The sequence below is a fragment of the Miniopterus schreibersii genome (genome assembly GCF_964146895.1).
Source record: "Miniopterus schreibersii genome assembly, chromosome: X".
NCBI lineage: Eukaryota > Metazoa > Chordata > Mammalia > Chiroptera > Miniopteridae > Miniopterus > Miniopterus schreibersii.
This window is the reverse complement of record NC_138104.1, coordinates 14,432,409-14,458,816: the sequence shown is the minus strand read 5'-3', so window position 1 is coordinate 14,458,816 and position 26,408 is coordinate 14,432,409. Positions and strand designations below refer to the sequence as shown.

Below are 26,408 nucleotides of genomic sequence, written 5' to 3'. Positions count from 1 at the left end.
GCAGTCTAGTCTGCAGTCTTGATCTCCCTATTCCACTGCCTCTCAATTATAGTAGTTCCCCGTATTTGCAGGGGATACATTCCAAGACCCCCACTGGATGCCTGAAACCATGGATAATAATGAAATATATATATATATACTTTTTTTCCTATACATACATACTTTTTCACTTAAAGAAGTACTTTACAGCTACTTGTTGGCATATTCGAATTGCCAGCATTGCTACTCTTGCACTTTGGGGCCATTATGAAGTAAAATAAGGGTTACCTGAACACAAGCACTATGATACCACCAGTCAATCTGAAGACCAGGATGACTACTAAATGACTAACTTAAGCAGGGAGCATATACAGTGTGGATCCACTGGACAAAGGGATTATTCACATCCTCAGTGAGATAAAGCAGGACAGTGTGAGATTTGATCACAGGACAGTATGTGATTTAAAACAAATGAATTGTTTATTTCTAGAATTTTCCATGTAATATTTTCAGACCACAGTTGACCACGGGTAACTGAAACCATGGAAAGCAAAACTATGGATAACAGTGGGATACTGTAATATGCTCCCTCTTTTACAGATGGAAAACTGAGAGGTTAAGTAACTTGGCTAAGGGTTACACAGCTTGTAATTGACAAAGCTGGAGTGCATTGTCCTTAACAGATCTCATTATACTTATTATATAACCATTTATAGTCCTTCTAACTTTGCTTTTCCCATCAATCATTTCAGTCATGATTTCTTATGGAGCAGCTTAGGCAACCATCACAACAAATGCCTATAGTTGATCCAAATAAAATTTTTCTTCTAGTGTGTAAGCACTATAAAACAGCAAGACTCTTCTGAAATCAAGAGAAATCATTCTCTGAAATACATTTCTGTTTGTTTTCAAAATAGCATTCTCTTTAAGTTACCTGTTTGTAAGTTTCCCACTTATAAAAACCAAAGGAAAACATTCTTTAGGTCTTCAGTTGGAGACAAAGTATTTTCTAGCAGGTTATGGGTTAATCATTCTCTCCTCAGTTGTACCTTGTACATATTTCTGTTCTCACACTTCTCCTGCTGGGTTATAATTGTCTGTTAACTTGGCAGTCTTTCCTACTCCAGTGTTGAGATTCTCCAGGCAAGGGCAGGTTTTGGTGACTTCTGTCTCCCCAGTGTCTTACCCTAGGATTAGCACAGAGCAGACACTCAACAAATGTTCACTGAAAAAGAATGAAATATGGTTAAGAGAGGCAACCCTTCTATCTACTACAAACTTCAATCCATACTCCTTCTGAGTCCAGTAGTATGTTGGTAAACTGGTTCTCAAGGTAAAGGGGTGGAAAGCCTTGATTTGTAGTGTTGGCTGATTTCTGTAGTATAAATACTCCCACCATGGCTGATTTTAAGCTACCAATGATTTAATAACTGGCTCATAAAATTGCTGAATATTTAATAATCAGCTTTCAGGAGCCCCCTATTTTTGGCTGAAAGTCTGTAATTCTGTCTAGAATGCTTGAACTGTTATTGTGTCAGTGTGATCACAAAGGTGAATGAGTTTTCAGAGTAAGGAAGATAATGCCAAATTCAAACAGCAAGAGTAAAAAACCAAACCAAACATTTGTGAATTAGGAGAATTCTGTGTTTTGCTTCCCATGGACTAAGCCTCTATCATTTGTCATCCATTTGCAAATTGAAATACACTTAAATTCCATGGCTCCCAGAAACCTGCCAAGTAAGCAACCATCCTGAAATCAAAAGCCCAAAAAACACACTGGCTTTCTAAGAGATGTTTACTTTTATTAGAAAACATAAACATGTTCACTAACTTCCTTCAAGAAACAGATTCGGGTGTCAAATGGTAGAATTATTGACAAACAGAAAATGCATTCACAGAGGCATAATCAGGGAGTTCTAAGAAAAAACTCATTTTCCACGTCCCCACATCACATGATTCTTCCTCTCCCCTCCCAGTTTGGAGACTCCATCATTCTGGGCTGAATCTGGATATTTAATACTCTACCTAAACCATTCATGGTTCAATTTTGCACACAGCAATGGAGCTAATAAGTAAATGGCAGGATTTGAATTCAGAACCATCTGACTTCAAGGTCCATGGCTCTTTCTAGTACATCACCTTTAATAAATATGTATTTGTTCCAAGCTTTAAGGGTGATTCATATCACATCCATGAAGAGTTTTAGACTCTTACAAGTTTAAATACTATAAGTTGTCATTTTAGGTGTGATGCTAGGTTGATTCTGATAAATACTTAAAGATGAGAAGGTGTGAATCTTGGGCCATTGCATTATCTCACCTATCCCCAACTGATTGTGGCTGGAAACAACACATATTTGAGTGACTACCCAGTTATATGCCAGATATTGCCATTCCTTTTTTTTAATCCAAGTAATGAGTCCACTGGTACTCCCAAGCCTTCTATTTAACACCTGTATCATCCTTCCACTAGATCTTAGTCATAAATTCAAGATTACAGTGCTTTGGGCCCAAACCATTTTGCCAAATCTACAGAGAAAAATATATATAATTTGATATTTAAAAATAAACATAAATATTCAAATGAAAGTTTCTGTAAGTATGAACATAAAATCATTGACACTAAATTTCAAAAAAGAATACATGAAGGAGAGATTAAAGATGGTGGCAGACTGAACGGAAGCTACACTGACACTCTCCTGAGACTAAAATGGAATTACAACTAAAATATAGAAAAACTATCCTGAATAATCAACTGCAATGAAAGATGAGCTGGACATCACCCTAATAACCAAGGAGGGAAAGTGGAGACCTCATAGAGACTTGTAGGAAGTGCAGAGGCACGAGAGGTAGCTTGCTGGGCTACCACAGGCACCAGCTAAAGGTCCAGAGGGATATCTCAGCTGTGGGGAGTTTCCACTGAGGATTGTGGGGCCTAAACCCCAGGCTAGGATTCACAGCCAAGAACACCAGAACTGAGAAAGGTGCCCACATAACATCTGGCTGTGAAAAGCAGCTGGGTTTCTGTCTGCCAGGAAGAAATGGCTGGAAATGCAGGCACCCTTTTAAAGAGTGAACACACAAAGTTTCATGTGCAGCCACACACCATGAGCTCCAGCAGAGGGAGGGCAGAGTGGACTGGAGCTGTGTGAGGAGAATCTAGGGTTGTGGGCTCTGGAGATAGAGCTCAGAGGGCACCCCTCTGAATTCCTGTGCCGAGCCATTCCCCCATACTTCAGAGGCAACCATTTACCTTCCAAGCAGCTGTTGCCTGAGGGGGAAGCAATTGACCCACCCTGCTGGAAAACCTCTCACCTTACTCAGAGGAGTTTCTACAGTCTGAGGCTCATTAAGAGAAGCAGGTTAATCAGCCTGAAGGCAGAGGAAAACCTCAGAGTGGTTTGAGTCTTTGCCTGATCTGCTTCTGGACCTGGGCCTTGGAAAAGCAGACTTTGGTGTGCATCTTGGTCCTGTCTAAATGCATCCAGCCCTGACAGAGGGGATCTCAAGCCGTGGGTTGTTGATAGCTCCAAACAGGGTACTCAAGGCCAGTCATAAACAGTGTCTGACATTGGCCTGCCCCAGATACCTTCCAAAAAGACTGAGAGTTCTAGCAGGTCTACCTAATATATAGAAACAAACCCAAATAGGCAACCAAAATGCGGAGACAAAAAAAACAAACCCCAAATGAAAGAACAGGAGAAGCCTCCAGAAAAAGAGCTAAATGAAATGGAGATAAGCAATCTATCAGATATAGAGTTCAGAATACTGATTGCAAGGATGCTCAACAGCATGAAAAAAGGATATGGAAACTTAAACATGACCAGTCAGAAATGAAGAATGACATAGCCAAAATAAAGAATACACTGGAAGAAATAAACAGCAGATTAGAAGAAGCTGAGGATTAAATCAGCGAATTAGAAGACAGGGTAGAAAAACAATCATTCCAACAGAGATCCAAAAAGAAAAAACAATTAAAAAACAGGAGGACAGTTTAAGGGAGCTGTGCAACAACATGAGCACATCATAGGAATGCCAGAAGAGGTGAAAAGTAAGCAAGGGTTAGAGAACCTCTTTGAAGAACTAATGGCAGAAAACTCCCCTAACCTGGTGAAGGAAAAGGTCACACAAGTTCAGGAGGCACAGAGAGCCCCAAGCAAGAAGAATTCAAAGAGGCCCACGCCCAGACACATCATAATTAAAATGCCAGAAATTCAAGAAAAAGAGAGTATCTTAAAGGCAGCAAGAGAAAAACAATCTGTTACCTACAAAGGCACTCCCATAAGGCTGTTAGCTGGCTTCTCATCAGAAACTCTTCAGGCCAGAAGGGAAAGGCATGAAGTATTGAAGGTAATGCAAAACAAGGGTCTGAATCCAAGACTACTCTATCCAGCAAGGCTATCATTCAAAATAGATGGTGAATTAAAGAGTTTCCCAGATTAAATAAATAAATAGGCTAAAGGAGTTTATCACCACCAAACCAGCATTGCAAGAAATGTTAAAGGGACTGCTGTAATTAGAAGAAGAAATAGAGAGAGAAACATAGGCATAAAGAATTAAAATGGCAATAAATAAGGACCTATCAATAATAACTTTAAGGACTTTAAGGGAGAGATCAACAGCAATACAGTCATAGTCATGGACTTTAACACCCCACTGACTTCACTGGATAGATCTTCCAAAGAGTTAACACAGAAACAGTGACTTTAATTGGCACACTAGATCAGATGGATTTAATTGATATTTACAGAACATTTCACCCCAAAGCTTCAGAATATACATTCCTCTCAAGTGCACATGGGACATTCTCAAAGATAGACCACATGTTAGGACACAAAACAAGTCTCTACAAGATCAAGAAAACTGAAGTCATATCAAGCATCTCAGATCACAGTTGCATGAAATTAGAAATTAACTACAGTATAAACACTCAAAAATATTCAAACACATGGAGACTAAATAGCATGTTATTAAACAATGAATGGGTTACCAATAAGATCAAGAAATAAATAAAAACTTCCTGGAAACAAATGAAAATGAACACACAACAACCCAAAATCTATGGGACACAGTGAAAGCAGTCCTAAGAGGGAAGTTCATAGCACTACAGGCCTACCTCAAAAAGCAAGAAACATTTTTAGTAAACTATCTAACTCTACAACTTAAAGAATTAGAAAGCTCCCCTGTGAAGCCATCCAGACCAGGGCTTTTGTGTGCTGGGAGTTTTTTTATTGCTGTTTCAATTTCATCCGTTGTTATTCGCCTATTCAGGTTTTCTGATTCTTTCTGATTCAGTTTTATATGATCTCACTCATATGTGGAATCTAATAAACAAAATAGACTGAGGAACAAAATAGATCCAGAGACATAGAAGCATGGAACAAACTGATGAATCTCAGTGGGAAGGCGGGGGTGGAGGAGTGGGTGGGGAGAGATGAATCAAAGAACTTATATGCATATATGCATAACCCATGGACACAGACAATAGTGTGGTGAAGGCCTGGAGGGGGCAGATGTGGGTTGGAGGGGATCAATGGGGGGAAAAGGGGAGATATCTGTAATACTTTAAACAATAAAGATAAATTAAAAAAAAAAAGATTTAATAATGCATGAAGTACACTTATTTAAAATGTATTGTTTAAAATAAATTATCACTAATCTGGGGGGACAGCCAATACAAAAGTCTTTCTGCTGTATTATTGTAGGTTGAGCACTAGTTAAAATCACCCCTACCTTGCCTCCCTGAAGAAATGTCTAGAATATTTCCAAATATAAGTAGGGTACTGTGAAAGGACTTCTAGATGAGGTACTCCAAGAAAAGTCACAGTGTTTGGAAGTGCATGATTTTATAGGAAGATAGCTGGTGAAAAAGTGTAGGTGTTTTAAACAGTTATTATTGGCCCCATGACCAAGAACTCTAGCTGATCAAAGCTGCTGGGCTTCCTGGGTGGGGTAGTACATGTAATTTGCCTTAGAAAATGCTTTTATAAGTTTCCAGATTTGTCATTGTACCCAGTCCCAGGCATTATTTGCTACCTCCCAAACTCTGCCCATCATTTTTATCCCTTACAAGTCAAGAACCTTTGAAAGTAGATGGAGATATTCTCAAGATCTGAACCATAAGGTGAATTAACCTTATTTTATCAGGACAAGAAGACATGATCTGCATTCTCTTCCCTAAAGACACAACTGCTTTAAGGCAATATTTCTCACCACCCTGGTGGTACACCAGAGGATTTTCAGTGGCATCTGGATGAATATATTTTATTTTCATACAGTTGTATTTATTTTTCTGCATGAATATTTATTGCTTTGGATGTGGCTAAATTTAAGTAAAGAGGTATCTGTAAAGATAAATATTAAGTAAATAATAGTATTGTGGTATGTGGCTAGGACATAAATCATTAAGGAAATTTGTGAAGGAATGAAATTTGAGAAATATTATTTTAGGGTTAATACAATGAGGTGTTCCCACTAAGGTCAACATACATTGAAATGGTTCCTCATCCCTAGGAGCAAGAATAATCTGTTGCTCTTTTAACTTACTTGTGATATGTAGTGATACAACCACTATGTAAGATAAATAAAAACTTGAAGAAGATGCATTAAAATTTTGTCTTTAGCTAAAAATAATAATAATAATAATAATAATAACTTGCAGCCATTTATTGCCTATTTGTATGTTCTCTTTGCCTCTCCTGCTGTTTAGCATTAAATCTTCCACATATTCCATTCAGTCATATTAAATGCAATATTAAAATCTAGGAAGTGAAACTTCCCAAAGACATGTTCTGTGTTGAAATTCTTGTCCTCTGATCCTCACATCCTATCATTTTATTTGATGTGTTACTCAATTGCCTTCTGTCTGTAGACAGCTTCCTCTGTAGACAGCATAAGCACTGATGAGATTTTTCAGTTATACTCCCGTTTTCCTTCTTTATGAAAAGCTTCAGCCATTCTTTCCCCATCTGTACCACCCCACCCCCACCCCCACCCCCACTGCCATTGGGTTGACTTTGGTACAAATGATTGGCTCTTTTCTGCCTCACTAATCCAGCACATTTTTTTCAACTCGGATCACTGCAATATGAAGCACTGTCATTCAGTTATAGGAGAGCACGTATGTGCAAATTGAGACTATTAGAAAATAATTCTAATGGAATTGACTTCTGACACAGTATACGTTTACTATGACCAAAGCAATTTAGTACTTCAGATTTTCATTCAAGAAAATGAACACCTTTTATCATATCTGATGGGAGATTTCTTCTGGGAAGTATGGAGTATTCTAAGGCTGATTTCTGTAGCATATCACTATTTAACTCCCAACACAGATGAAATTAGATAGGTTGCCATAGGACAAGAGTATCTTTTTTTAACTGAGGAAGTAGGAAAGGGAGGGGCTTAAAATGTCTTCTCTTTGAACACAAGGAATGTGGTCTAATAGCTTTTTCTTAAAGAGAAAATACCTATACAATAGGTAAATCTGGTGAATGAAAACCAGAAACCTCCCCTATTTCTCTCCCCAGCCCCTCAAATATTTTCAGGTACGTAAATCAAAGAGAAACAGATTAAGGTGAACAGCAAGGCATGTTCTGTACTCAAAGCAAGATCAATCTTTATACATAGATCCTTTTTTGGAACTGATGTAGAAAATTCAAAAGTGGAGGTACTTTGGTCTTCAAATAACCTAATCTGCGTACCAGATGTATCGAAGGGAGGGAAAAATACAGACACTTTTACACACACACACACACACACACACACACACACATATATTTAATGTGAGCATAGAAAAACAGATGCTTTTGCTTCCAAGGGAACTGTGGGCCTCCCTTACATAGTCTTGTGGAGCAATTTAACTTCAAGTTTCTAAATTTATGAAAATGTCTAGATAAGTATTAAACTGAAAAAGAAAGGGCCTCTTACATAGCAAACCAAATGAACATTTTCTGAATTATTTTTAACTCTTCAGTGATACCCAGCCCCCAATTTCATATATAAGTGGATAGGGGAGTCAATAAGGGGAAGTCTTCTCCAGAGGGGTAGACTATGATTCACTGGCTTCTTTAAGGAATACTTTAATGCTCTTTTATGTGCACAACTCAGTGTGTTAGTATGTAAGAGCTTTTTTTCTTCTGCAAAGGAAACTGTTGTTTAAGTTTCAGTAAATGATGATTGTGGTATTTTTTCCCCCTTCAGGTCCTATTTGTGAAGATAAAAATAGATTTCCTTAAAACAATGAATTTATCTACATTTCACACATTTCCTCTTATAACATTTATCATATCTGCCATCATATTAAGCCATCCATCATCTCCAACAAATCTTACAAAGGCACAGTGAACATAGTGCATGGATCGGGGAACTTGGTATTTCCTTCTTCAATTTCACTGTAGACTATTAAACAGCTTTTATACTTGAAGTTCTGAAACTAATTCAGAAAAAGCTATTATAATTACCATAAAAGCAAAGTTGATCATTCTCTTGGTTACCAGAGTCATTAAATAACTGAAGGTACAATCTATGCTTATTGATCTATAATAGATGGAAAATATGAAGATTTAGGACTAACTGAAAAAAAGTTATTTTGTATATCATATAATGCACAACACACCTATTCCATCCTTACGCCCACAAGTCCTGTGCCAAAAATTCAAAACAGGGCAAGACCAAGAGCAAAACGTTACACTTTTTGCAGTGAGGCTTCACTCAGTTCATATCAGTAGGATCAGGCTGCCCCAAGTAAGATTCCAAGATAATTGAAATGTACTCTCTTAAGTATTGAGATTTTGAGCACTTTTGATGGAAAACTTCTCTAAAGCACATGATACATATCCCTGGGTTTTTCCAGCAGAAATTACTGAGCGCAATAAGCCATACCCTGATGACTCAGGCATTCACAACGAACATCCTTGATTATACTGCGCAGTAGTACAATGTTGTACAATGTTTTAAAAATCCTCTCCCTCTCCTTTAAGTCAGTCTGTCACTTCCTCTGCTGCTAATGTACCCCTTTCTAATATTACCCCTCCCTCCATGCACATCGCTTCTAATTTGTAGCTTTTCATTTACTGTGAACTGAAAAAACAAGATTGGTAAGAACTGTATGTTAAATAAGAGTTAAGAAGGCACTGAAAATAAGGATGAGGAAATAATTATGGCCTTCAAGGCAGCAGCTTTGTGACACCTAAAGGTTTCTATCTTAAGACAACTTTCTCATCTCTTCCACTTTAAGCTGTTTTGAAAGGGTGAAGTTGTGAAGGAGCTACCTTCAAATAATTGAGTTTCTTCTGAATAGACCATCTGGGCATGGACTAAAGCAGATATTCCAATAGCTTCAAGTTTTACTGAACCTAAAAAAAGTCAGTGAATGACCTCTTCCCACAGTTATTTAACATCACATAATTACACAATGCACATCCCAAACACCTTTTAGATGTTATTCAGTCTAATCTTGACAACACTGCTGAGAAAGGTGAATGATTTGCCCACAGTCATACAGTAAGTACATGACAATGTTGGGTTTCTAGGTTCATTCAGGACACTTCTCACAACACTAAGGTTGTCCATGACTTTCTCTCACTTTTCCCATGTTCAAAGGGACACTAAGCCCTGCACTGGTGAGAAAGACTTACTCCGTTTCCTTTGGGCTTGCTTCTTTATTTTTCTCTATGGTCTGCCAGACGTCTTTAGGAATCTTGCTCATTTTTCTGGCAGAACTAAAAACCTTCTGATTTTATTATCTTGAGGGCTGTCAGTGAATTAAAAATTCAACAAATGTATGGTCCCAACTTGCCATCAAAAGTTAACAAATGTCACCAGTAAGAATGTTTCTCACAAGCAGACACTGAAGAATACATCCCAGCAGATACATAACAGCTCATTTTGTGTCATGGCAGCATGAAAAATCACCTCCTCAAGACATTCATTAACCTTGCATTTCCTCCATAAATAATCAGTCAGAAATGTGGCTCATATTTTAAATTAATCAAAACCAGTGCTTTCACTCATGTGTGTTCCCTCTCTCTCTCTCTCTCTCTCTCCTTGAAATGAGTTGAGGCCTTCTCATGCCAGCATATTTGAATATATGATTCCACTTATGGGCCAGCTTAAACCTCATCTCCTCCAGGAAAAGCCTTCCGTATCCATCCCAGCAGGTCTCAGACACCTTTTCTCCCAGGGCCAAGAGCAGTTACTGGTATTTGACATTTAATACATACTAAGAAGCCATGTAATGTACATCCAGAAATATGGGTTCTAGAGGCAGACAGACCCAGGTTCTAATTCCAGCTTTACCACTTCCTAGCTGTGTGCCTTGGGCAAATGGCATAAACTCTCCTTAGTTGAGATTCCTCATCTGTAAAATGAAACTAATGATATTTAATCTGTTAAATTGTCCTAGGGATTAAATATACATAAAGCACCTAGCACAGTGCCTGGCAAATATTAGGTACTCAATTAAGGGCAGATGTTTTTATTATTATTAGTAGTAGTAGTAGTATTAACTTTATGTATGGTTCTGGTTTGGTCTGTATGCAATTTATTGTTTTCACAAATTGTTTTTAAACCCTTTGACAGCAGTGTCCAGAATGGAACTTACCGTGAAGCTTAAGCTTAATGGCCTTTTACTTGCATGGGTCTTTCCAAGGCCTTATTGAAAATATTGTATGTGTAATTTTGTATTATTTTTCTTAAAGGGGCCTTCTAAAATGGTATTAGCATCAGGTCTGTACAAAACCTGGTTCCACCTCTGGTTGTCTTTAACCTCTATATTATCCCCTCCTCATTCCCACTCCCTGTACTCAGCAGAGTATTTTACACATAGTTGGTACTGAATAAAATGACATTTTATAAAATCCTCAATTAACCAGAATTTTTGCTCTCCTCAGCTATCTGTACATAAGTTTATGTCAGGTATTTAGTCAAAACTTCCAAATGCCAATCAATACATTTGGTTGGAAAACATTCAATCTATTTACATATTTTGAGAAAATAAAAATGCCCTTGATAAACTGTAAGGCTATTATTAGTACAATGTTATTCATGGAAATTATGATAGCAATGATGACCTAAGACAGGAATTCTCGACCTCAACCTTATTCACATTTTTTTGTTGGATAACTATTTGTTGTGGGAGGCTGTCTTGTGCATTGTAGGATGTTCAGAAGCATCCTTTGTCTCTACCCACTAGATACTAGTCAACCCTCCCAAATGTGACAATCAAAAATGTCTCTAGGCATTGCCAAATGTCCCCTAAGGGAAAAACCCCTTCCCTGCCATCCTAAGGCATCACATTCAGCACCTAAAGATATACAGGTGGTCACAAGTTTTTAGTATTAATACAGGAAAAAAGAAGGTGTTTTCAATAAGCAAAAGCGACCTTGATTAACCTGAAAATCCCATTAACCCCATTCTTTGACTGTACTATTCCCTAAGCATTCCTGATTAAAAAAAAAAAAAAGTACTGTACATTCTATTTTCTAATTCGTATGCAAAGTTCAGCCCATTTGCCATCTCAACAGCTAAGTACAGAAATCCAGTTCATGGGTGGGGGAGTATCAGCTTCATTGCTTTTGTCATCTATTTTAAGTGACAATGATGCTACTGACCTGGAAATTTAGAGAGCTTTTTCTCCCTTGTTGACATTTTTAACTTTGATATTAGCAATTCTTTCTGTACTCTCTGCCTGAAAGTGAAATCTGGTCCAATTAACTGTGATTATATTGTATAAAGACCTAACACTTTGTTGATCATTTAAAAGTAATTTGTTCTAGCCATCCCATTGATTGTGCAATTGAAAATGTCTTTCTTGAATAAACAATATTTCTTATTCTTTCTGCAGGTTGTGATCCTGGGGAAACATTCAAGAGGTTATCACTACATGCTTGCTAACCTGGTAAGAACAAGCAGAGTTTAAGTTTCCCAGGGCAATGTAGTCTCTTTAGTTTGTGTTATCTGTAATCATCCCAAAAGGAAATATATGAAGTACCTAATTTGTTCTCTAGACATTTGGAGAAATGAGTCAGTAAATACGAAAACCTAAATGTAATAGCCTTGTTTTCAATTATGTAGTCTCTATTTTAGCTGTGAAGCTTATATTCTCTCCTCATTTAAAAAATAATAATTTGATATGATTCTTCACTGATTATTCTTAGATTCAGTTTGGATTTGAAATGTAAATCATTTTACACAGGCTTAAAATGTAAGACAAGGGATGGGAACACAGGAAACTGACTCTTTCTCCAATTAATCCACTCTTACATGCACATCAGTAATGGATTTATCTTTCCAGAAGTAGACCATTGCCAAATCTTTTCAAACCAGATGCTAGAAATAGGTTTAAACATGGAATATTAAGTGTATAGCCACCTTTCTACCTATAATAAAACATGACTTGAATCTTTACCTTCAAACTTCCCATGCCTTTAAAATTTGTGACACTCTAGAAGCTAGTATTTCATTTAGGTTCGTTTATAACTCTTTTTTCTCTAAAAGAACAATTGGTTTAGGAACTAACAAAATGGCTTCTAAATCACTAATATCTGTTTGACAGAGGTTCTGTATAATACCATCTCCGTGGAACAAAAGAAGAACATTAAATTATCACTATGATACTAGGAATCTATTAAATTATTACATAACCCCAATTTTGTTTCATTAGCACAATAAAATCATAATCATTACAGAACTCTTAAACCAAAAGAATGACAACAAAGGTGAAAGATTATTGCAATTATATTTTTAGATTTCTTAAATCAAAGAAAAATATTATTTTAATTATGAATATTTTTTAAATGATAAAGGAAATGTTACTTAAATCTTTTTTCTTAGGAAGTGTATACACTCAAACACTTTATAAAATGAAGATTAGAACTACTGCTTTGAAAGGTAGTGTGCATCTTCTCCAATAAATTGCTCAGAGTTGACCATTTCAGTCCATTTTGGGGATAAATGAATTGACTCTTTTAGGAGGAGAAATCTTGATTCTTAATTTACATCTGAATACATTCAATTTGCTTTTTTAGGCAACCAATAAGTAAAGGATGTTTGTTGACTCACTGGAGATTAAACCAGGGCTCGGCAGGAAACATGGAGGTCACCCAAGGCACCCAAGGCAGTTATTGATAGGTTTTTACCATTTCTTCCTCACCAATAAGTATTTTGCTTTTCTTTCTTTCTTCCCTCCTCCCTCTGTCTACCTTTTCCTTCTCCTCTGCCTTTTAAGTCCTAGGGCTTACTTATCACTGGCAGTAAATGATATGACTTTAGGTAGTACACACACAAACATTTTTATTATAATGGTATTGTATTTATTTAATATATATTAAAAATATATAAAACTAGCACATCAAAATCCAAATTTTATGGATATTATTACTTCATACAGGGCTAAAGTAGAGATTTAATAACAAGTGAAATAATTTTTAATGTGTGAAATGTGTCACATAAATAATAGTATGGGGGATAAATAGATAACAAAACCTGTTGTGTTGCTGTTTGTATACATGACTGTGGTGGTACTTGGACCACTGAACTTTGGGAAAGCATTGAATTGGGGATCAGAAAGTTCGGGTTGTTATACTAACTTTGCTATTAGCTAGCTATGGTACCTTGGGTAAGTCATTTCACCTTTGTGGACCTCAGATTCCTTACTGTAGAACTCAGATGTATTGGTTGAGTCCTTTGGAAACAGATGCTAAGATATAATTAGAAGTGCAAAACATTTATTGAGAGTAATACCTGTGAAAAATAAAAGGAAGAGGAATACAAGTAGGCAGGGAGAGCTTCAGACCACATTACAGGTCTGATATTAGTGAAGGAGGGGGAAAGGAAGGAAGTTTGATAAGAAGAGCCTCAGACTGTGGTAAAGCTCTGAGAAAGTCTTGGCGAGCACAGCTGGGAGCTCCTGTGCAAAGACTGAACATAGAGGAACCCCATGCTACCTCCGAAATGGCAAGCCATTTTACCCCCACACACACTTTGTTCAGCCATTGGCTGGCAGCTGCCCAGGAAGCACAAACCTCCCACTTGAAAGCTGAGGCAGAGCCTGACGGCACCTGAAGCTGGAGGCTGTGATCTAACTCAACTCTTCAAGGCACGTTCTGTCTTAAAGGGAGATCTGAGTCATGCACATCAACGGCTGTTTCAGTTGGCTTAAGATGACCAGATGATCTATAAAGACTTTTCCCATTCTATACTTCTGACTAGGCCTCCCTAATTCTACTGACAATCCTTCAGGTGAATTCTGGTATCAACTTTGAGACCCAGATGTGACAGAAATGTAACCCTGTGTGGTGAGAGAACTACAAGAGAGAATCACTAGGACAAGGTTGGGGAAAAGAATGATAAACTGAATGTTGAACACAGAACTGAGAATTATGAAACCTTGGGAGGATGTCTACTACAAGAATAAGCAAAGTTTGTTCCTTGAAAAAGGATGTAATGTATAGTATCATGTCAGCCTGGATAATTAAAACATGAACTCATCACCATGCTTTGAGTTGCCATCCTTTCTCTTCCTCTAGTGCCCTTCTGTTCATTTGAACACAGCCTTGTGTTTCCACAAGTCCTGTATTCTATATCACATTGCATATGGGCACTAGAGATAGGAACGTTTGCTAATCTCTGATGAGACAGATTATCCCTTCCATGGTTTTCAGATTTTTAAAGCAAATTAAAAATACTCCAAATCTCTCCACCAAAGACACATGTACACATACACACAGCAAACCAAAACTATTTAGATGGTCAAATAAGGGTAAGTGGAACTAAGAAGATGTTTCCTTTCAAGAGAGCCATCTGGCCATTCAAGATGAGCCAGCTGGATGAAAGCAAAGGACATATATACAGGGGAACAAATTCTAATCTGAGTCTTCATGTAACAACAGCACAGAACCACTGCCTGCTTCTACAAATGCAAAGTCAAAAACAGTCACACTGCTTACCTAAGCTTTCTGGAATCCCCTGCAGCATTGCCTCAAGTGTCCCCTTTGATAATGAGCTCCATGGATCTGGCAAAGACTTCTATGTGCTTTTACATGGACCTTCCCTGGTAGCAATCCTAAAGTGAGAAGACTTGGATAGTTCATGAATGCTTCAAAAAAGGGTTTCACATGCCAGGGTGTGCATTTCATAGTGGATAACAGCTGCCGAAAGTTTTAAATTGTTGAAATCCTTGGAAGAAACACAAGATTGCATCAGGAGCACAGGCCAGAGATGTTATCTGGTCAGGCCAGAAGTGGACATCCCAATAGAGCAAGTAAGTCTCTTACAAATTCTGTATCAGTTGGTGATATCACTTCTTCTTACGGGTGGTTCCATAATTAATTGTTGTTTTCTCTTCCAGGACTCCCTCTAAGGTGGTAATGTTTCTCTACTCAAAATACCAGAGGTAACCAACATTTATAGATTTGTCACTCAAGCAACCTCTTTCTTTCATGGTAAGGTCTTGGATCAGGATCCTTGACACTGCATTGCCATGCATGCTATGTATTGTGATTTAATTATTTCATATATATCAATAATAGTGCACAGAACCCTATATCAACCGTAGGCATAATGAAAAAGGCACTAGCCTAGGAGCTAAGAACCAGGTTTCAACCCCAAGAATTCATCTAACTAGCCTTGTAATAAATCAAACCTCTCTGAAGCTGTTTCTTAATCTGTAAAATGGAGAGTTAGAGCAGATCACTATTTCCCAAAGCCTGCTATTTGTACATGAGATGATTTTAGGTAGTACATAGCAAAACTTCCTAAACTAATTGGTTTTGAATTTATATTAAGTGTGTATTAGAAAAAGATACTATCCCATCAATTCTGTGATTTTACAGATGCCATTTCTAAGAATGAGGCTAAAGTAGGCATCCAGGTTCAAAAACTTAGTCAATGTAGTCCTGGCTGGTGTGGTTCAACATTTAGAACGCTGGCCTATGCACAGAAGAATAGCGGGTTCAATTCCTGGTCAAGGGCACGTACCTGGGTTGCAGGTTCATGCAGGAAGCAACCAATCGTTGTGGCTCTCTCACACTGATGTTTCTCTTTCTCTTTCTCTTTCTCTCTCTCTCTCTCTCTCTCTCTCTCTCTCTCTCTCTCTCTCTCTCTCTCTCTCTCATACACACACACACACACACACACACACACACACACACCCTCTCCCCTGTCTCTTATCCCTCTTATTTCTCTTGCTGTCTTTTTTCTCTTTCCCACCCCATCTGCCTCATTCATATTAGTTTGCCAGGAAATAATGATGGGGGGAGTACTAGATTACATCTAATTTTTCCAAATTTTTACTAAAACAGAAACATTTTTTTCATAAAATAGAACCCAAAAGAGGCATCCAGGAGTAATGTAAGCCTGAAGAAGTGAACTCTGAAATCTTGAGAAGTACTTGAAACAGAGAAAAGCCCACTTTGTTTAGAGAGAAAACAAGTTTGAATAAGATTGAGTCATGTTTTGCTTGCCAATAATGATTGTTCCCTTCTGCTCCCTTCCTTGTCCCGGTCTTCTTGTTCTGTTTCCTACTCTTTCCCTCCCTTTGTTTTTCCATATTTAGTGTTCTAAATAAAAATTCAAATGCTCAAATCCACATGTTGTAACCACTGACACTTCAGCAGATGGCATGTAAACACAGAGCTCATTGGGCTGGAGCCTGACCTCACAGGCAAAGGAGGTGGGCTTGAAGGGAAAAACTCCCACCAGTCCAAAATGCCAGGAGGCCAGTCACCTCCCCTGGATACACAACCTTTCTGGTAACAGGAGTCACTTTCTTCTCAAATGGAAATAGGATACCGTAGAACACAAAGGGAATGAGGAGTGGGGACTGGCCTGGGGTCCAACTTTCTACCATGCATTGAGAAAACCACAGGCGATTGTCAGCTTAAAGTACTCGACTTTGAGACTCATTCTCCCTGTCGAAAAATGCCTCTCTTAAAGTCATCTCTCTCTCTCTCTCTCTCTCTCTCTCTCTCTCTCTCTCTCCCTCCCTCCCTTACCCTGAAATCAATAAGGAAAATCACTTCCTACCCAATATTCTAACAAGATGAGTTGAAAGAATTCTGCTTCCCCCAGACCCCCCAAACATATTTTCTAAAACAGTGCTTCTCAAAATATCTGTGAAGAAAAGCCAAGTTTTTCCCCAGATCTTCACAGACCAATAAAAGTGTAACAAAAATAAATTACTAAAAAATAAAATAAGTAAAACAAGATATACAAAATATAAGCCCATTTTTTAGTATTAGATTCAACAGCCATAATATTACCCTGTCAAATTGCTATAAAGGCTTATAAGCTCAGTTTCTTTCCTTATATCATCTCAGACTGGAAACAAACAGCAGACCAGCACCATTCCACACACACTTTGGGCAATACTGCTCTAAAGGTCTTCATAGTAAGTTATATTTTCTCTATACCATTTGTATGCCCAATATCTTGTCCACTCTACTGCAAGAAAGACAGAAGATGTCCTTAAGAACCTTATAATCATATTGGACAGAACAAACTTGCACAGCTTATGATAATTAGCATGGAAATAGAACAGGTGCTGTGACGGAATGAAGAGATGGCAGAGTGTGGGCAGAGTACTCTGCATAGCTTGGCCAGAGAAGGCCTTTCAGAAAAGGTGACTTTGAAACAATGATCTGAATGTCAAGAAAGATCCAGTTAGATGAAGTAACAGGGAAAGTTCATGCAATGCATAGGAAACAGTATGTGCCAAGGTCCTGAGGCAAAAGAAGAGCTTGATACCTTCTCTGAACTTTCAGAAGGCAATTTTGACTAGAGTAGAGTGAGTGACAAGATCCAGATTGTGTAAGGCTGCAGTAAGCCTGCTTAAGGGGTTTTAGCTTTGTTCAACAGCAACAGAAAGCTATTAAAGAATTTCAAGCAGAGCAGGAGCATGGTTTGATTTTTGCTTTAAATCAGTGTCAAATAGATGGATCTTATGGTATTTAAATTAAACCTCAGTATAGTTGTTAATTTTAAAAAAAGAAATTAGTGGCTATTTTTCCCACCAATAGCACTATGTCAACTTGTAATTATTTGTACAAATAACTCTCAAGGACTAAAGTGCCATGAGTTCAGGGACCAAGTTTGATATGGCTCACCATTATACCAACAGATAGCACTTCAGAGGTTTGAAAGTATATTTGTTGATTGGATTAGAGAATAAAGCAGTGAGTGAATAATACAAGCAACTTGTAATCAAGTACTAATTTATATGGTGCAATCTTCAACCCTACATATTATCCCTTCTCAGGAGGATGAACCTGCTTCTAGAAAAAGATTTGTGTCTCTCATTAGCAACTTGATAACTTGAGTCACCACAATTACCATGTATTTCCCTATCAAAGCATGGCCCAAATGAACCATTCAAATGGCACTAAAGGCAAAGCCAGGCTTCATTCAAATAGTAAGATAGTTACTTGTCCTTGGCAGCCATCCAGCCCTCATTCTACTACTTTTATCTTTCATATAGGCAAACCACCTTTCCCATTTCTTACCCATAATCTACCATCAACTCAATGAAAGTCACTCAACGTATCTTGTGTGTTTTCCTCGCTGTATACAAAATGTACCCTAATAATAGTATTATATGAAGGAAATCTCCACATAATATCTTTAAAATAAATACTGTAAAAGTAAGCCTTGAATATGCTTATTTCCAACTCTCAATTATTCACACTTCCAGAAGGAAACTGATTTGCAGTGTGTATAAATCAAAGGTGATATGATAATACTAAAGTCATCTGAATCTTTGGAAGACTGGGTTGTGTGGCTGTTCTCAAATCAGGGACAATCTGTAAACACCGGATGCCAGTTGTGCAACCAATGTCTGTGTAAAAGGTGGGCGTGGAGAGCTAATCAAAGGTAGCTTACAAGGTCCTGTGTGAATGGCTTAAGCACAAAGGTGATGGTTGGTTTCATACAGTTGCATTCAGATGTGGGCAATAGTACACTGGATCAAACAAACAGATGTGATGTGGTTGCAAAGTGATACAACTGATGAGTTATAGCAGAACTTACAAATCCAAATGAGTAGTTTCCCTCTCAAAGGAATAAATTCTGGAGATTATATCCATATGTCCAACAAATATTACTACTGTTGCACAGAGGCAAATAGTCAAGTGCACTTAGAACATAGAAAGTGAGAAAGTAGTTTCTTTTTTTTTTACTTTATCTTTATTGTTGAAAATATTACATATGTCTCCCCTTTTTCCCCATTGACCCCTTCCACCGCATATGCATGCACACCCCCAGGCCTTCACCACACTATTGTCTTTGTCCATGGGTCATGCACATATGCATATAAATTATTTGGTTAATCTCTCCCCACCCACCGACCCCTTCCTTCCCTCTGAGATTTGTCAGTCCGTTCCATACTTCTATGCCTCTGGGTCTATCTCTTATCCTTTGAGACAGCATGGAGGAACCTGGAATGTATCATGCTAAGCAAAATAAACCAGTCAGAGAAAGACAAATATCACATGATCTCACTCATATGTGGAATCTAATGAACAAATTAAAATAATGAACAAAATAGAGAAAGAGTTTCAAATTACCCTACGTGTGAGCAGTAGGATTGTCTGCAATATTTGTCTTCTCTTATCTCTTTTTTTTCTACTTTTTTAAAAATTTATCTTTATTGTTGAAAGTATTATAGATGTCTCCCTTTTTCCCCTCTTGACCCCCTCCACCCAGCTCCTGCCCCTTCCCCCCACCAGGCCTTCAGCACACTATTGTCTGTGTTCATGGTGATGCATATATGCATGTAAATTCTTTGTCTCTCATCTCTTTTAATCTCTCCCTCTACACACAGTTTACAGAGCCAAGCAAAGGAAAAGATACCACTGTGGCAGTTAGCTTAAAAAACAATTGCAACCAAAGAGAGTTGGTGAAATGTAAGGAGCACTAGAATTTGATAAGTCTAGTCTAAGCACACAAAAATCATAGAGTATCTGATCATCACTTCTAGTTATTAAAATCACTATAAAAAATAAAATGGGCTCAACAGAAATTTCACTTAGTACAGTAGGGGATTTGGAATCTTGGAGTCATTTAGGAATGGTATTGTGGCATATACACATACTTATTACACAGAAGGCATGGGAAGGCATGCTATAATAAAGAAGGACAAAAGCTCTTAAGAGTCAACAATATGCAAGAGCCTGTGTAATAATTGGGGCACAAAGAGAAGCACACATTGGCCCTCTTACTACCTGATAGAGATTACAGTAATAAACTTGATATTGATGTTTTTCATCATTATTTTACTAAATGAATTATTCTGGAAGAATGAAATTTCAATAGAGATAGCCAGAGCTGTAAGTGATGAATGAAGTAGGAGCCCTTTCTAGACAAAGGAGCCACGCCAAGGTTAAACAGGGCATGATGTGATTAGTGCATGAGGTCTATAGAAAGAAATGGTGTGGATGAGGCCAGGGGAGCAGAACATAACATAAAATGGAAATCTTGAAGGCCAGCTCAAGATTTCCAGCTGTTAATATGACTGTAGAAAAAGTAGAAAATCTTTGCAATAATTTTAGGAAAGGAGTATTGTGCACTAACTGCTGTTTTAGGAAGGTAAATTTACTGTGTGAAGAATAAACTGGAGAAGTAAAGAGCTGGAAGGAGTACCAACTAGGAAGCTAGGAAAATAATCAAACCCACTTGTGCTTCAAAGTCACCTGATGAGTGTATAAAAATACAGGTACTTGGACCTCACCCAGTGACTCAGCAGGCCTAAAGTGTCATTAATTTAAAGAACAGATACATGAAGAAGAAGGGATTTTTGAGGGAATATAATATGAGCAAGAATAATGATTTAAAATACAAGGATCAGAGGAGGAGAGCCAGGCCTCTGCCCCTAATACAACGCTGCCTACCATTTGTCCTTTTCCCAAAAAATTGCTCTTATCATCATTTACCTATTCGTCAGCTCTGATGAATTAGTGTTTTTACTGAGGTTTTAGGAAGAGTCAGGCTTCAACTTTCAAAATGTTATGCACTATGCTTGTCCACAGCTACAACAGAATATAGCAATATGTGAAAGAAAACAAAACATGTTTTAAAGCAATAGAACAGAGGTGGAAAGGAGACTAAGAGGCAGACAACTTCTGTTCCACTGCCAACAACTCTGTCTTAACTCCCTTCTCCTGTTGTTCTTCACCCTTTTATTTTATTTGTCTGCCTATTTTATGTGTTTTGTGGTTGTTCCTTTTACATTAGTTTTTTACAGAGGATTTAGAGCTACTTAGCATTTACATCCAAATTTGAGTTTGGTGTGTTGCCAATTCAAAAAGGGAAATCTAGCAATTTTAATTTTTTTACAATATTGGGAGCTGTCAGTGGCCACTTGAACTGTGGAATTTAGCAATATTTGATACAAAACTAAAATTATTTTTCAAGGTATCAGAAACAGAAGGATGATCAAGAGTTAACCAACTCCTGCCTGTTAGCAGGAACAGCTTTTCCTATATCCCCCTTTCTACTGTTTCCCTCTTTTCTCTCTTCCCCTTCTACTTCCTTAATGTTTCTTGGTCAGCTTTGCTGCATTAGTGTCTTTTCAGAGGGTTTAGGGAATAATACAGCCTTGATTATCTCAACCTTGAGGCTTGTGGTTTGCTGCATCTAAATGCTGGGCACCAGGGCAACATTCAAGCCAAAAATCTGATTAGATTACAAACAAGCAAAATGTTCACAAATGGGTCTTCCTCTGACATACGTGTTACCTCCTTTCTTTCTCTGCTACGCTTCTGCTCTCTCCATTTTGTCCATGAGGCTGTGTTAGTGCTTTCTGCCCATATGGACAGATAAGCCTTCAGGGCAGTCAGTAGGAGTTGGTGTTGTGTAGGTCTTGCTTGCCAGGAGAACAGTCTGAGGTGATCTTCTCCTGGCTTGATTTGTGCTGCTATGGCCACATTTCAACCTCCAAGAACAGCCAGGTCAATTCTAATCTGTGTGCCAGAACTCATTTCCAGCTATATTTGTCATAAAATATGGGTTGACTGAAAAACTTCTAGATACTCAGTAGAGTGGTTGATGTGTGGTAGAGATGAGTGCAGAGCATGCCTGTGAAGATATTTCCAAATTACAATATATTTGTTAGAGAGGAAGACACCCAAGTAGGAATATGTGGGGTCTATGTGGTAGAGTGAAGCTTCCTGGGAGTAAGTAGAGGTGATTGGTAAGGTAAATTTGAGTTGGACTCTTCCTTTTAGTAACCCTACCAAGAAAAGGGCAGTAAGGGAAAATCTTTCTGGAAAGACAGAGTGCTGGTTCTTAACACCTAAAGGCAGATGTGAGATTTCTGGGACATTTTCTCCCTGCCTCCCTTTTGTTAATTCTCCATTGTCATTTTAACATGCTCTATTAGGTAAATAGGAGTGTGATGCTTATCAAAGTGTGAGGGGCACAAGAGATAGTGCATCCTAGTACATGCTGTGGTATTGACCTTGGAGACCAGGATGGTGGCAGAAGCATTCTTAACCCCTTTCTTTCAAGGAAAGGATCTCTACTTTTCTAGCCCAAGCTCTTAAGACATGGGAAAGTACCAGAGATCCCTCTCTTTACCCCCAACAGAAGGAGGATGGGAAGTTGGTCAGTGTTCTTATGTAATACTTGTTAATTGACAAATATGATTTGGTACAGTAAATGAATTAAAGCCATTTGTTAAAGTTTTGTCCTTGACTCTTTATTTGTATATATGTTTAGAGAATGGGAGTGGGGAGTTGGGTTATAGGCTTAAGCCCCCACAGGATCCTCTGGTAGGTTTTATATGCAAGCAAGCTTCTCTACTGATTACAGTGCAGGGGAAGAAAATGGGAGAAAACACTGAGTCTTAGTTTCTTTCATGAAGGAAGCCTTTGGAAGAAAACTCATCCTAATAAGTTAGTGTTAATTTTAAAAAAGACCCAGCGGTCTCACTTCTAGTAATATATCCTAAGAATCCTGAAACACTAATTAGAAAGAATACATGCACCCCTATGTTCACAGCAGCACAATTTGCAATAGCTAAGATCTGGAAACAGCTCAAGTGCCCATCAGTAGATGAGTGGATAAAAAAGCTGTGGGACATTTACACCATGGAATACTACACAGATATAAAGACGAAGGATCTCGTACCCTTTGGGAAGTATGGATGAACCTGGAGAGTATTATGCTAAGCAGAATAAGCCAGGCAGAGAAAGACAAACATCACATGATCTCACTTATATGTGGAATCTAAAGAACTTAATAAACTGATGAACAGAATAGATTCAGTGACATGGAAGCATGGATCAGACTGACAAATCTCAGAGGAAAGGAGGGAGGGTTGGGGGAGGAGATTAACCAAAGAATTTATATGCATATATGCTTAACCCAAGGACACAGAACAGTGGTGTGGTGAGGGACTGGGGGGGGGGGGGGGGCGGGGAGGAAGGGGTCAATGGGGAGAAAAAGGGATGTTGGTAATATTTTGAACAATAAAAAAAAAAGTTACCTGGCTGGGCGTGGCTCAGCAGTTGAGCATCAATCTAGGATCCAGGAGGTCATGGTTCGATTCCCAGTCGCAGCACATACCTGGGTTGCAGCCTCAATCCCCAATCAGGGGTATGCAGGAGGCAGCCGATCAAGGACAACTCTCTCATCACTGATGTTTCTATCTCTCTTTCTCCCTCTCTCTTCCTCTGTCTGAAATCAATAAAGATATATTTTAAATAAATAAATAATAAAAACACAAATCTCTGGGCCCCATCCCCAGAGTCAGATTATTTTTTAAAAATAAATTATGAATAAATAAATAAAAATTAATATGGGGAGTTTTATAAAAAATAAAAATAGCCCGGCCAGGCATGGGTCAGCGGTTGAGCATCGACCTAGGATCCAAGCGATCGGGGTTCGATTCCTGGTCAGGGCACATGCCCAGGTTGTGGGCTTGATGAATGACTCTCTCATAATTGATGTTTCTATCTCTCTCTCTCTCTCTCTCCTTTCCTCTGTCTGAAATCAATAAAGATATTTTTTTTAATAAAAATTTTAAAAAAATAAAAATACTTTGTAATTATGTGAAAGGAGGCATAACTCTCAGTGATGCAAAATATTTGGCTCTTTGTCCAGTCTCCATTGACTCATATCCCACTTGTAAAAGGAAGAAGGGGGCTGTGAGTAATAACTGAAAAAGCTGTTTCACTAAAATGGTTTCTAAGACTACCTTGTTTCTTATGTTAAAGAAATTTAAAATTAAAAGAAGTGGGGGTAGGGGTGGTGACTAGAGAAGCACACAAGAGGGGGGCTTCTGTATATTAGTTACACTGTATATATATCCACTGTAACTGAAAATAAAGAAAAAAATATGTGTGCATTTTGTTGAATGTAAATTTTACCTCAAAATAGAAGAAAGAAGGCAAGGAAGAGACAAAGGAAGGAAGGGAGGAAGGAGGGAGGGAGGGAGGGAGGGAGGGAGGAAGGAAGGGAGGAAGGGGGGAAGGAAGAAAATTGCAAACATTTAATTCTAGCTAATGACCAGCATGCAGAAGTCTTTTGCTGTGAAGTAATGTCTTCAATTTACTTTGAAACACATTCAAAACATGAAATGGATTGATAGATAAATAGAAAAATACTAATTGTAACATATGAGTAGTAACTATACGGGTCTTCACTGTACTATTCTTTCAATTTTTCTGTATGTTTGAAAATCTTATACTAAAATATTGGGGAGGAGAATCTAAAGAAGGGAGGAAGAATTCTCCTCATTTCTTTATGAATGTAAACATTGGCTTCAACCCATTGAGGACACAAATGCGTTAGCAGCAACTAGAAAGGAACAGGTATCCAGCAAAAATAGTGAAATTTCTGGGAGAGGTGTCCTAGAAGATAGCAATGCCCAGTGGAAATGGTGGTGCCCAAATGGAGATGACTTGGTGTGAACCTGAAGATATTCCATGAGGAGGCTGAGGAGGCAGAGACACCAGACTATAGCCAGAGCAAGAGAAGAAGAAAATGGTGGATGCTATGAAGTAAATGTCAAGACTCATTTATAGACACGTGTGAGACATACCCTGGGGTTTGTACCATCATTTGCAACCAAACTATCAGTTTCTCTCTTTGGCATTTCTATGTCACAAATGTTGAAAGTACTCATCGTTAGAATCTAAAGCAATCTTCTGTGTTTGGCATGTTAAATCGAAGGAAATTTTTTATTCCTCTAGTTGGGGTCAAATGTTTTCAATATTGTCTAGTTACATGAAGCATTATATTTGTATTCAATGAAGAAACACTAAGCATACAGGTAAATGAGACAAATCAAAACATTTCTTGAAGTTGGCACCTATGTTTGTCCTTAGCACAACTACACTAAATAGGGACATAGTGCCCTAAGAATTAGTCCATATCCAGAGTTTTCTGTTTGTTTTTTGTTGTCGTCATTTTTACTGAGATATAGTTGACATATAACATTGTGTCCAGGGTTTTCTTCATTGTTAAAGACTGATCCTAGAGAAGGAACTTTCATTTCCCCCTTCACACTAATCAACAGATACTGTACATAAAAGCTCACGACCTGCTACATCATGATTCTCTTTCAATCTCTCTAGGGTTTTACCGATATTTTGCTAGAAAGAGTCATGCATGGGGGAGCAAACATTACAGGATTCCAGATCGTCAACAATGAAAATCCTATGGTTCAGCAGTTCATACAGCGCTGGGTGAGGCTGGATGAAAGGGAATTCCCTGAAGCCAAGAATGCACCACTAAAGGTAATGTTCCATGGCATGTAGACACCTTAGGCCAGCTTTTCAAAGCATCTCAGTGTGGTCTTTATACATTTACAGCCATCCTGTGATCAAGTGGTCTTCCCTCAAAAGTGTTTTAAGGATGCTAAAACACAACCACAGGTCATGCTGCTGCATTTGAAAACTAAACTCCTAAATAAAAAAGTGATTGAGAAGGAGGTCTTTTTAAAACCCAGTGTTGGGGAATGTTAACATGATTTTGTAATGAATTTCATTTATAATATGCTAACAGTTTAAAATATTAGAAGAACCTGAGTCGGACAAGTGGTAGGAGCAGTGGGAACAGCTAAGGAAGATTGATAGTCTGAAACAGAAAATTAGATTTTACATTATTTATATGATTGTTTTGTGTTAATAAGTTTCATGAATTTCAGCACACCCAAGTGAATTAGGCTCTAATACAGAGTATGTGTTGTCTATACATATATTGAACAGAAATGTTTTCCTGCCTGCAAAAAAAAGTATCTTTAAAAATAATTAGGTTACCTGAGTTGCTCATTTTCGTGAAATCAAGATAAGAATATTAAAGTAAAAAGTCATGCTTAAAGTGCACATTTTTCATATGTGTTCCCCTATAGCTAGAAATTCTATTATTTAAAAATCAGAAATTAAAACAGCTAAATTAAAGGAAAGTTATTCAAGTTACACAAAGGATCCTTCA

General features: G+C 38.0%; 1 protein-coding gene across 3 annotated transcripts in view; it reads left to right on the top strand.

Moving 5' to 3' along the window:
• The window catches only part of GRIA3 (glutamate ionotropic receptor AMPA type subunit 3), a 254,308-nt gene that overhangs the window by 148,294 nt on the left and 79,606 nt on the right, over nucleotides 1-26,408 (top strand). For all 3 annotated transcript variants that reach the window (XR_013998000.1, XM_081125665.1, XM_081125666.1), the window contains exons 5-6: nucleotides 11,824-11,877; nucleotides 25,550-25,711. Coding sequence is in view for 2 of the 3 variants with exons in the window: in XM_081125665.1 (XP_080981791.1) it covers nucleotides 11,824-11,877; nucleotides 25,550-25,711 (216 nt within the window). In the remaining variant the exon portion in view is untranslated. The remainder of the gene's footprint in view (nucleotides 1-11,823; nucleotides 11,878-25,549; nucleotides 25,712-26,408) is intronic.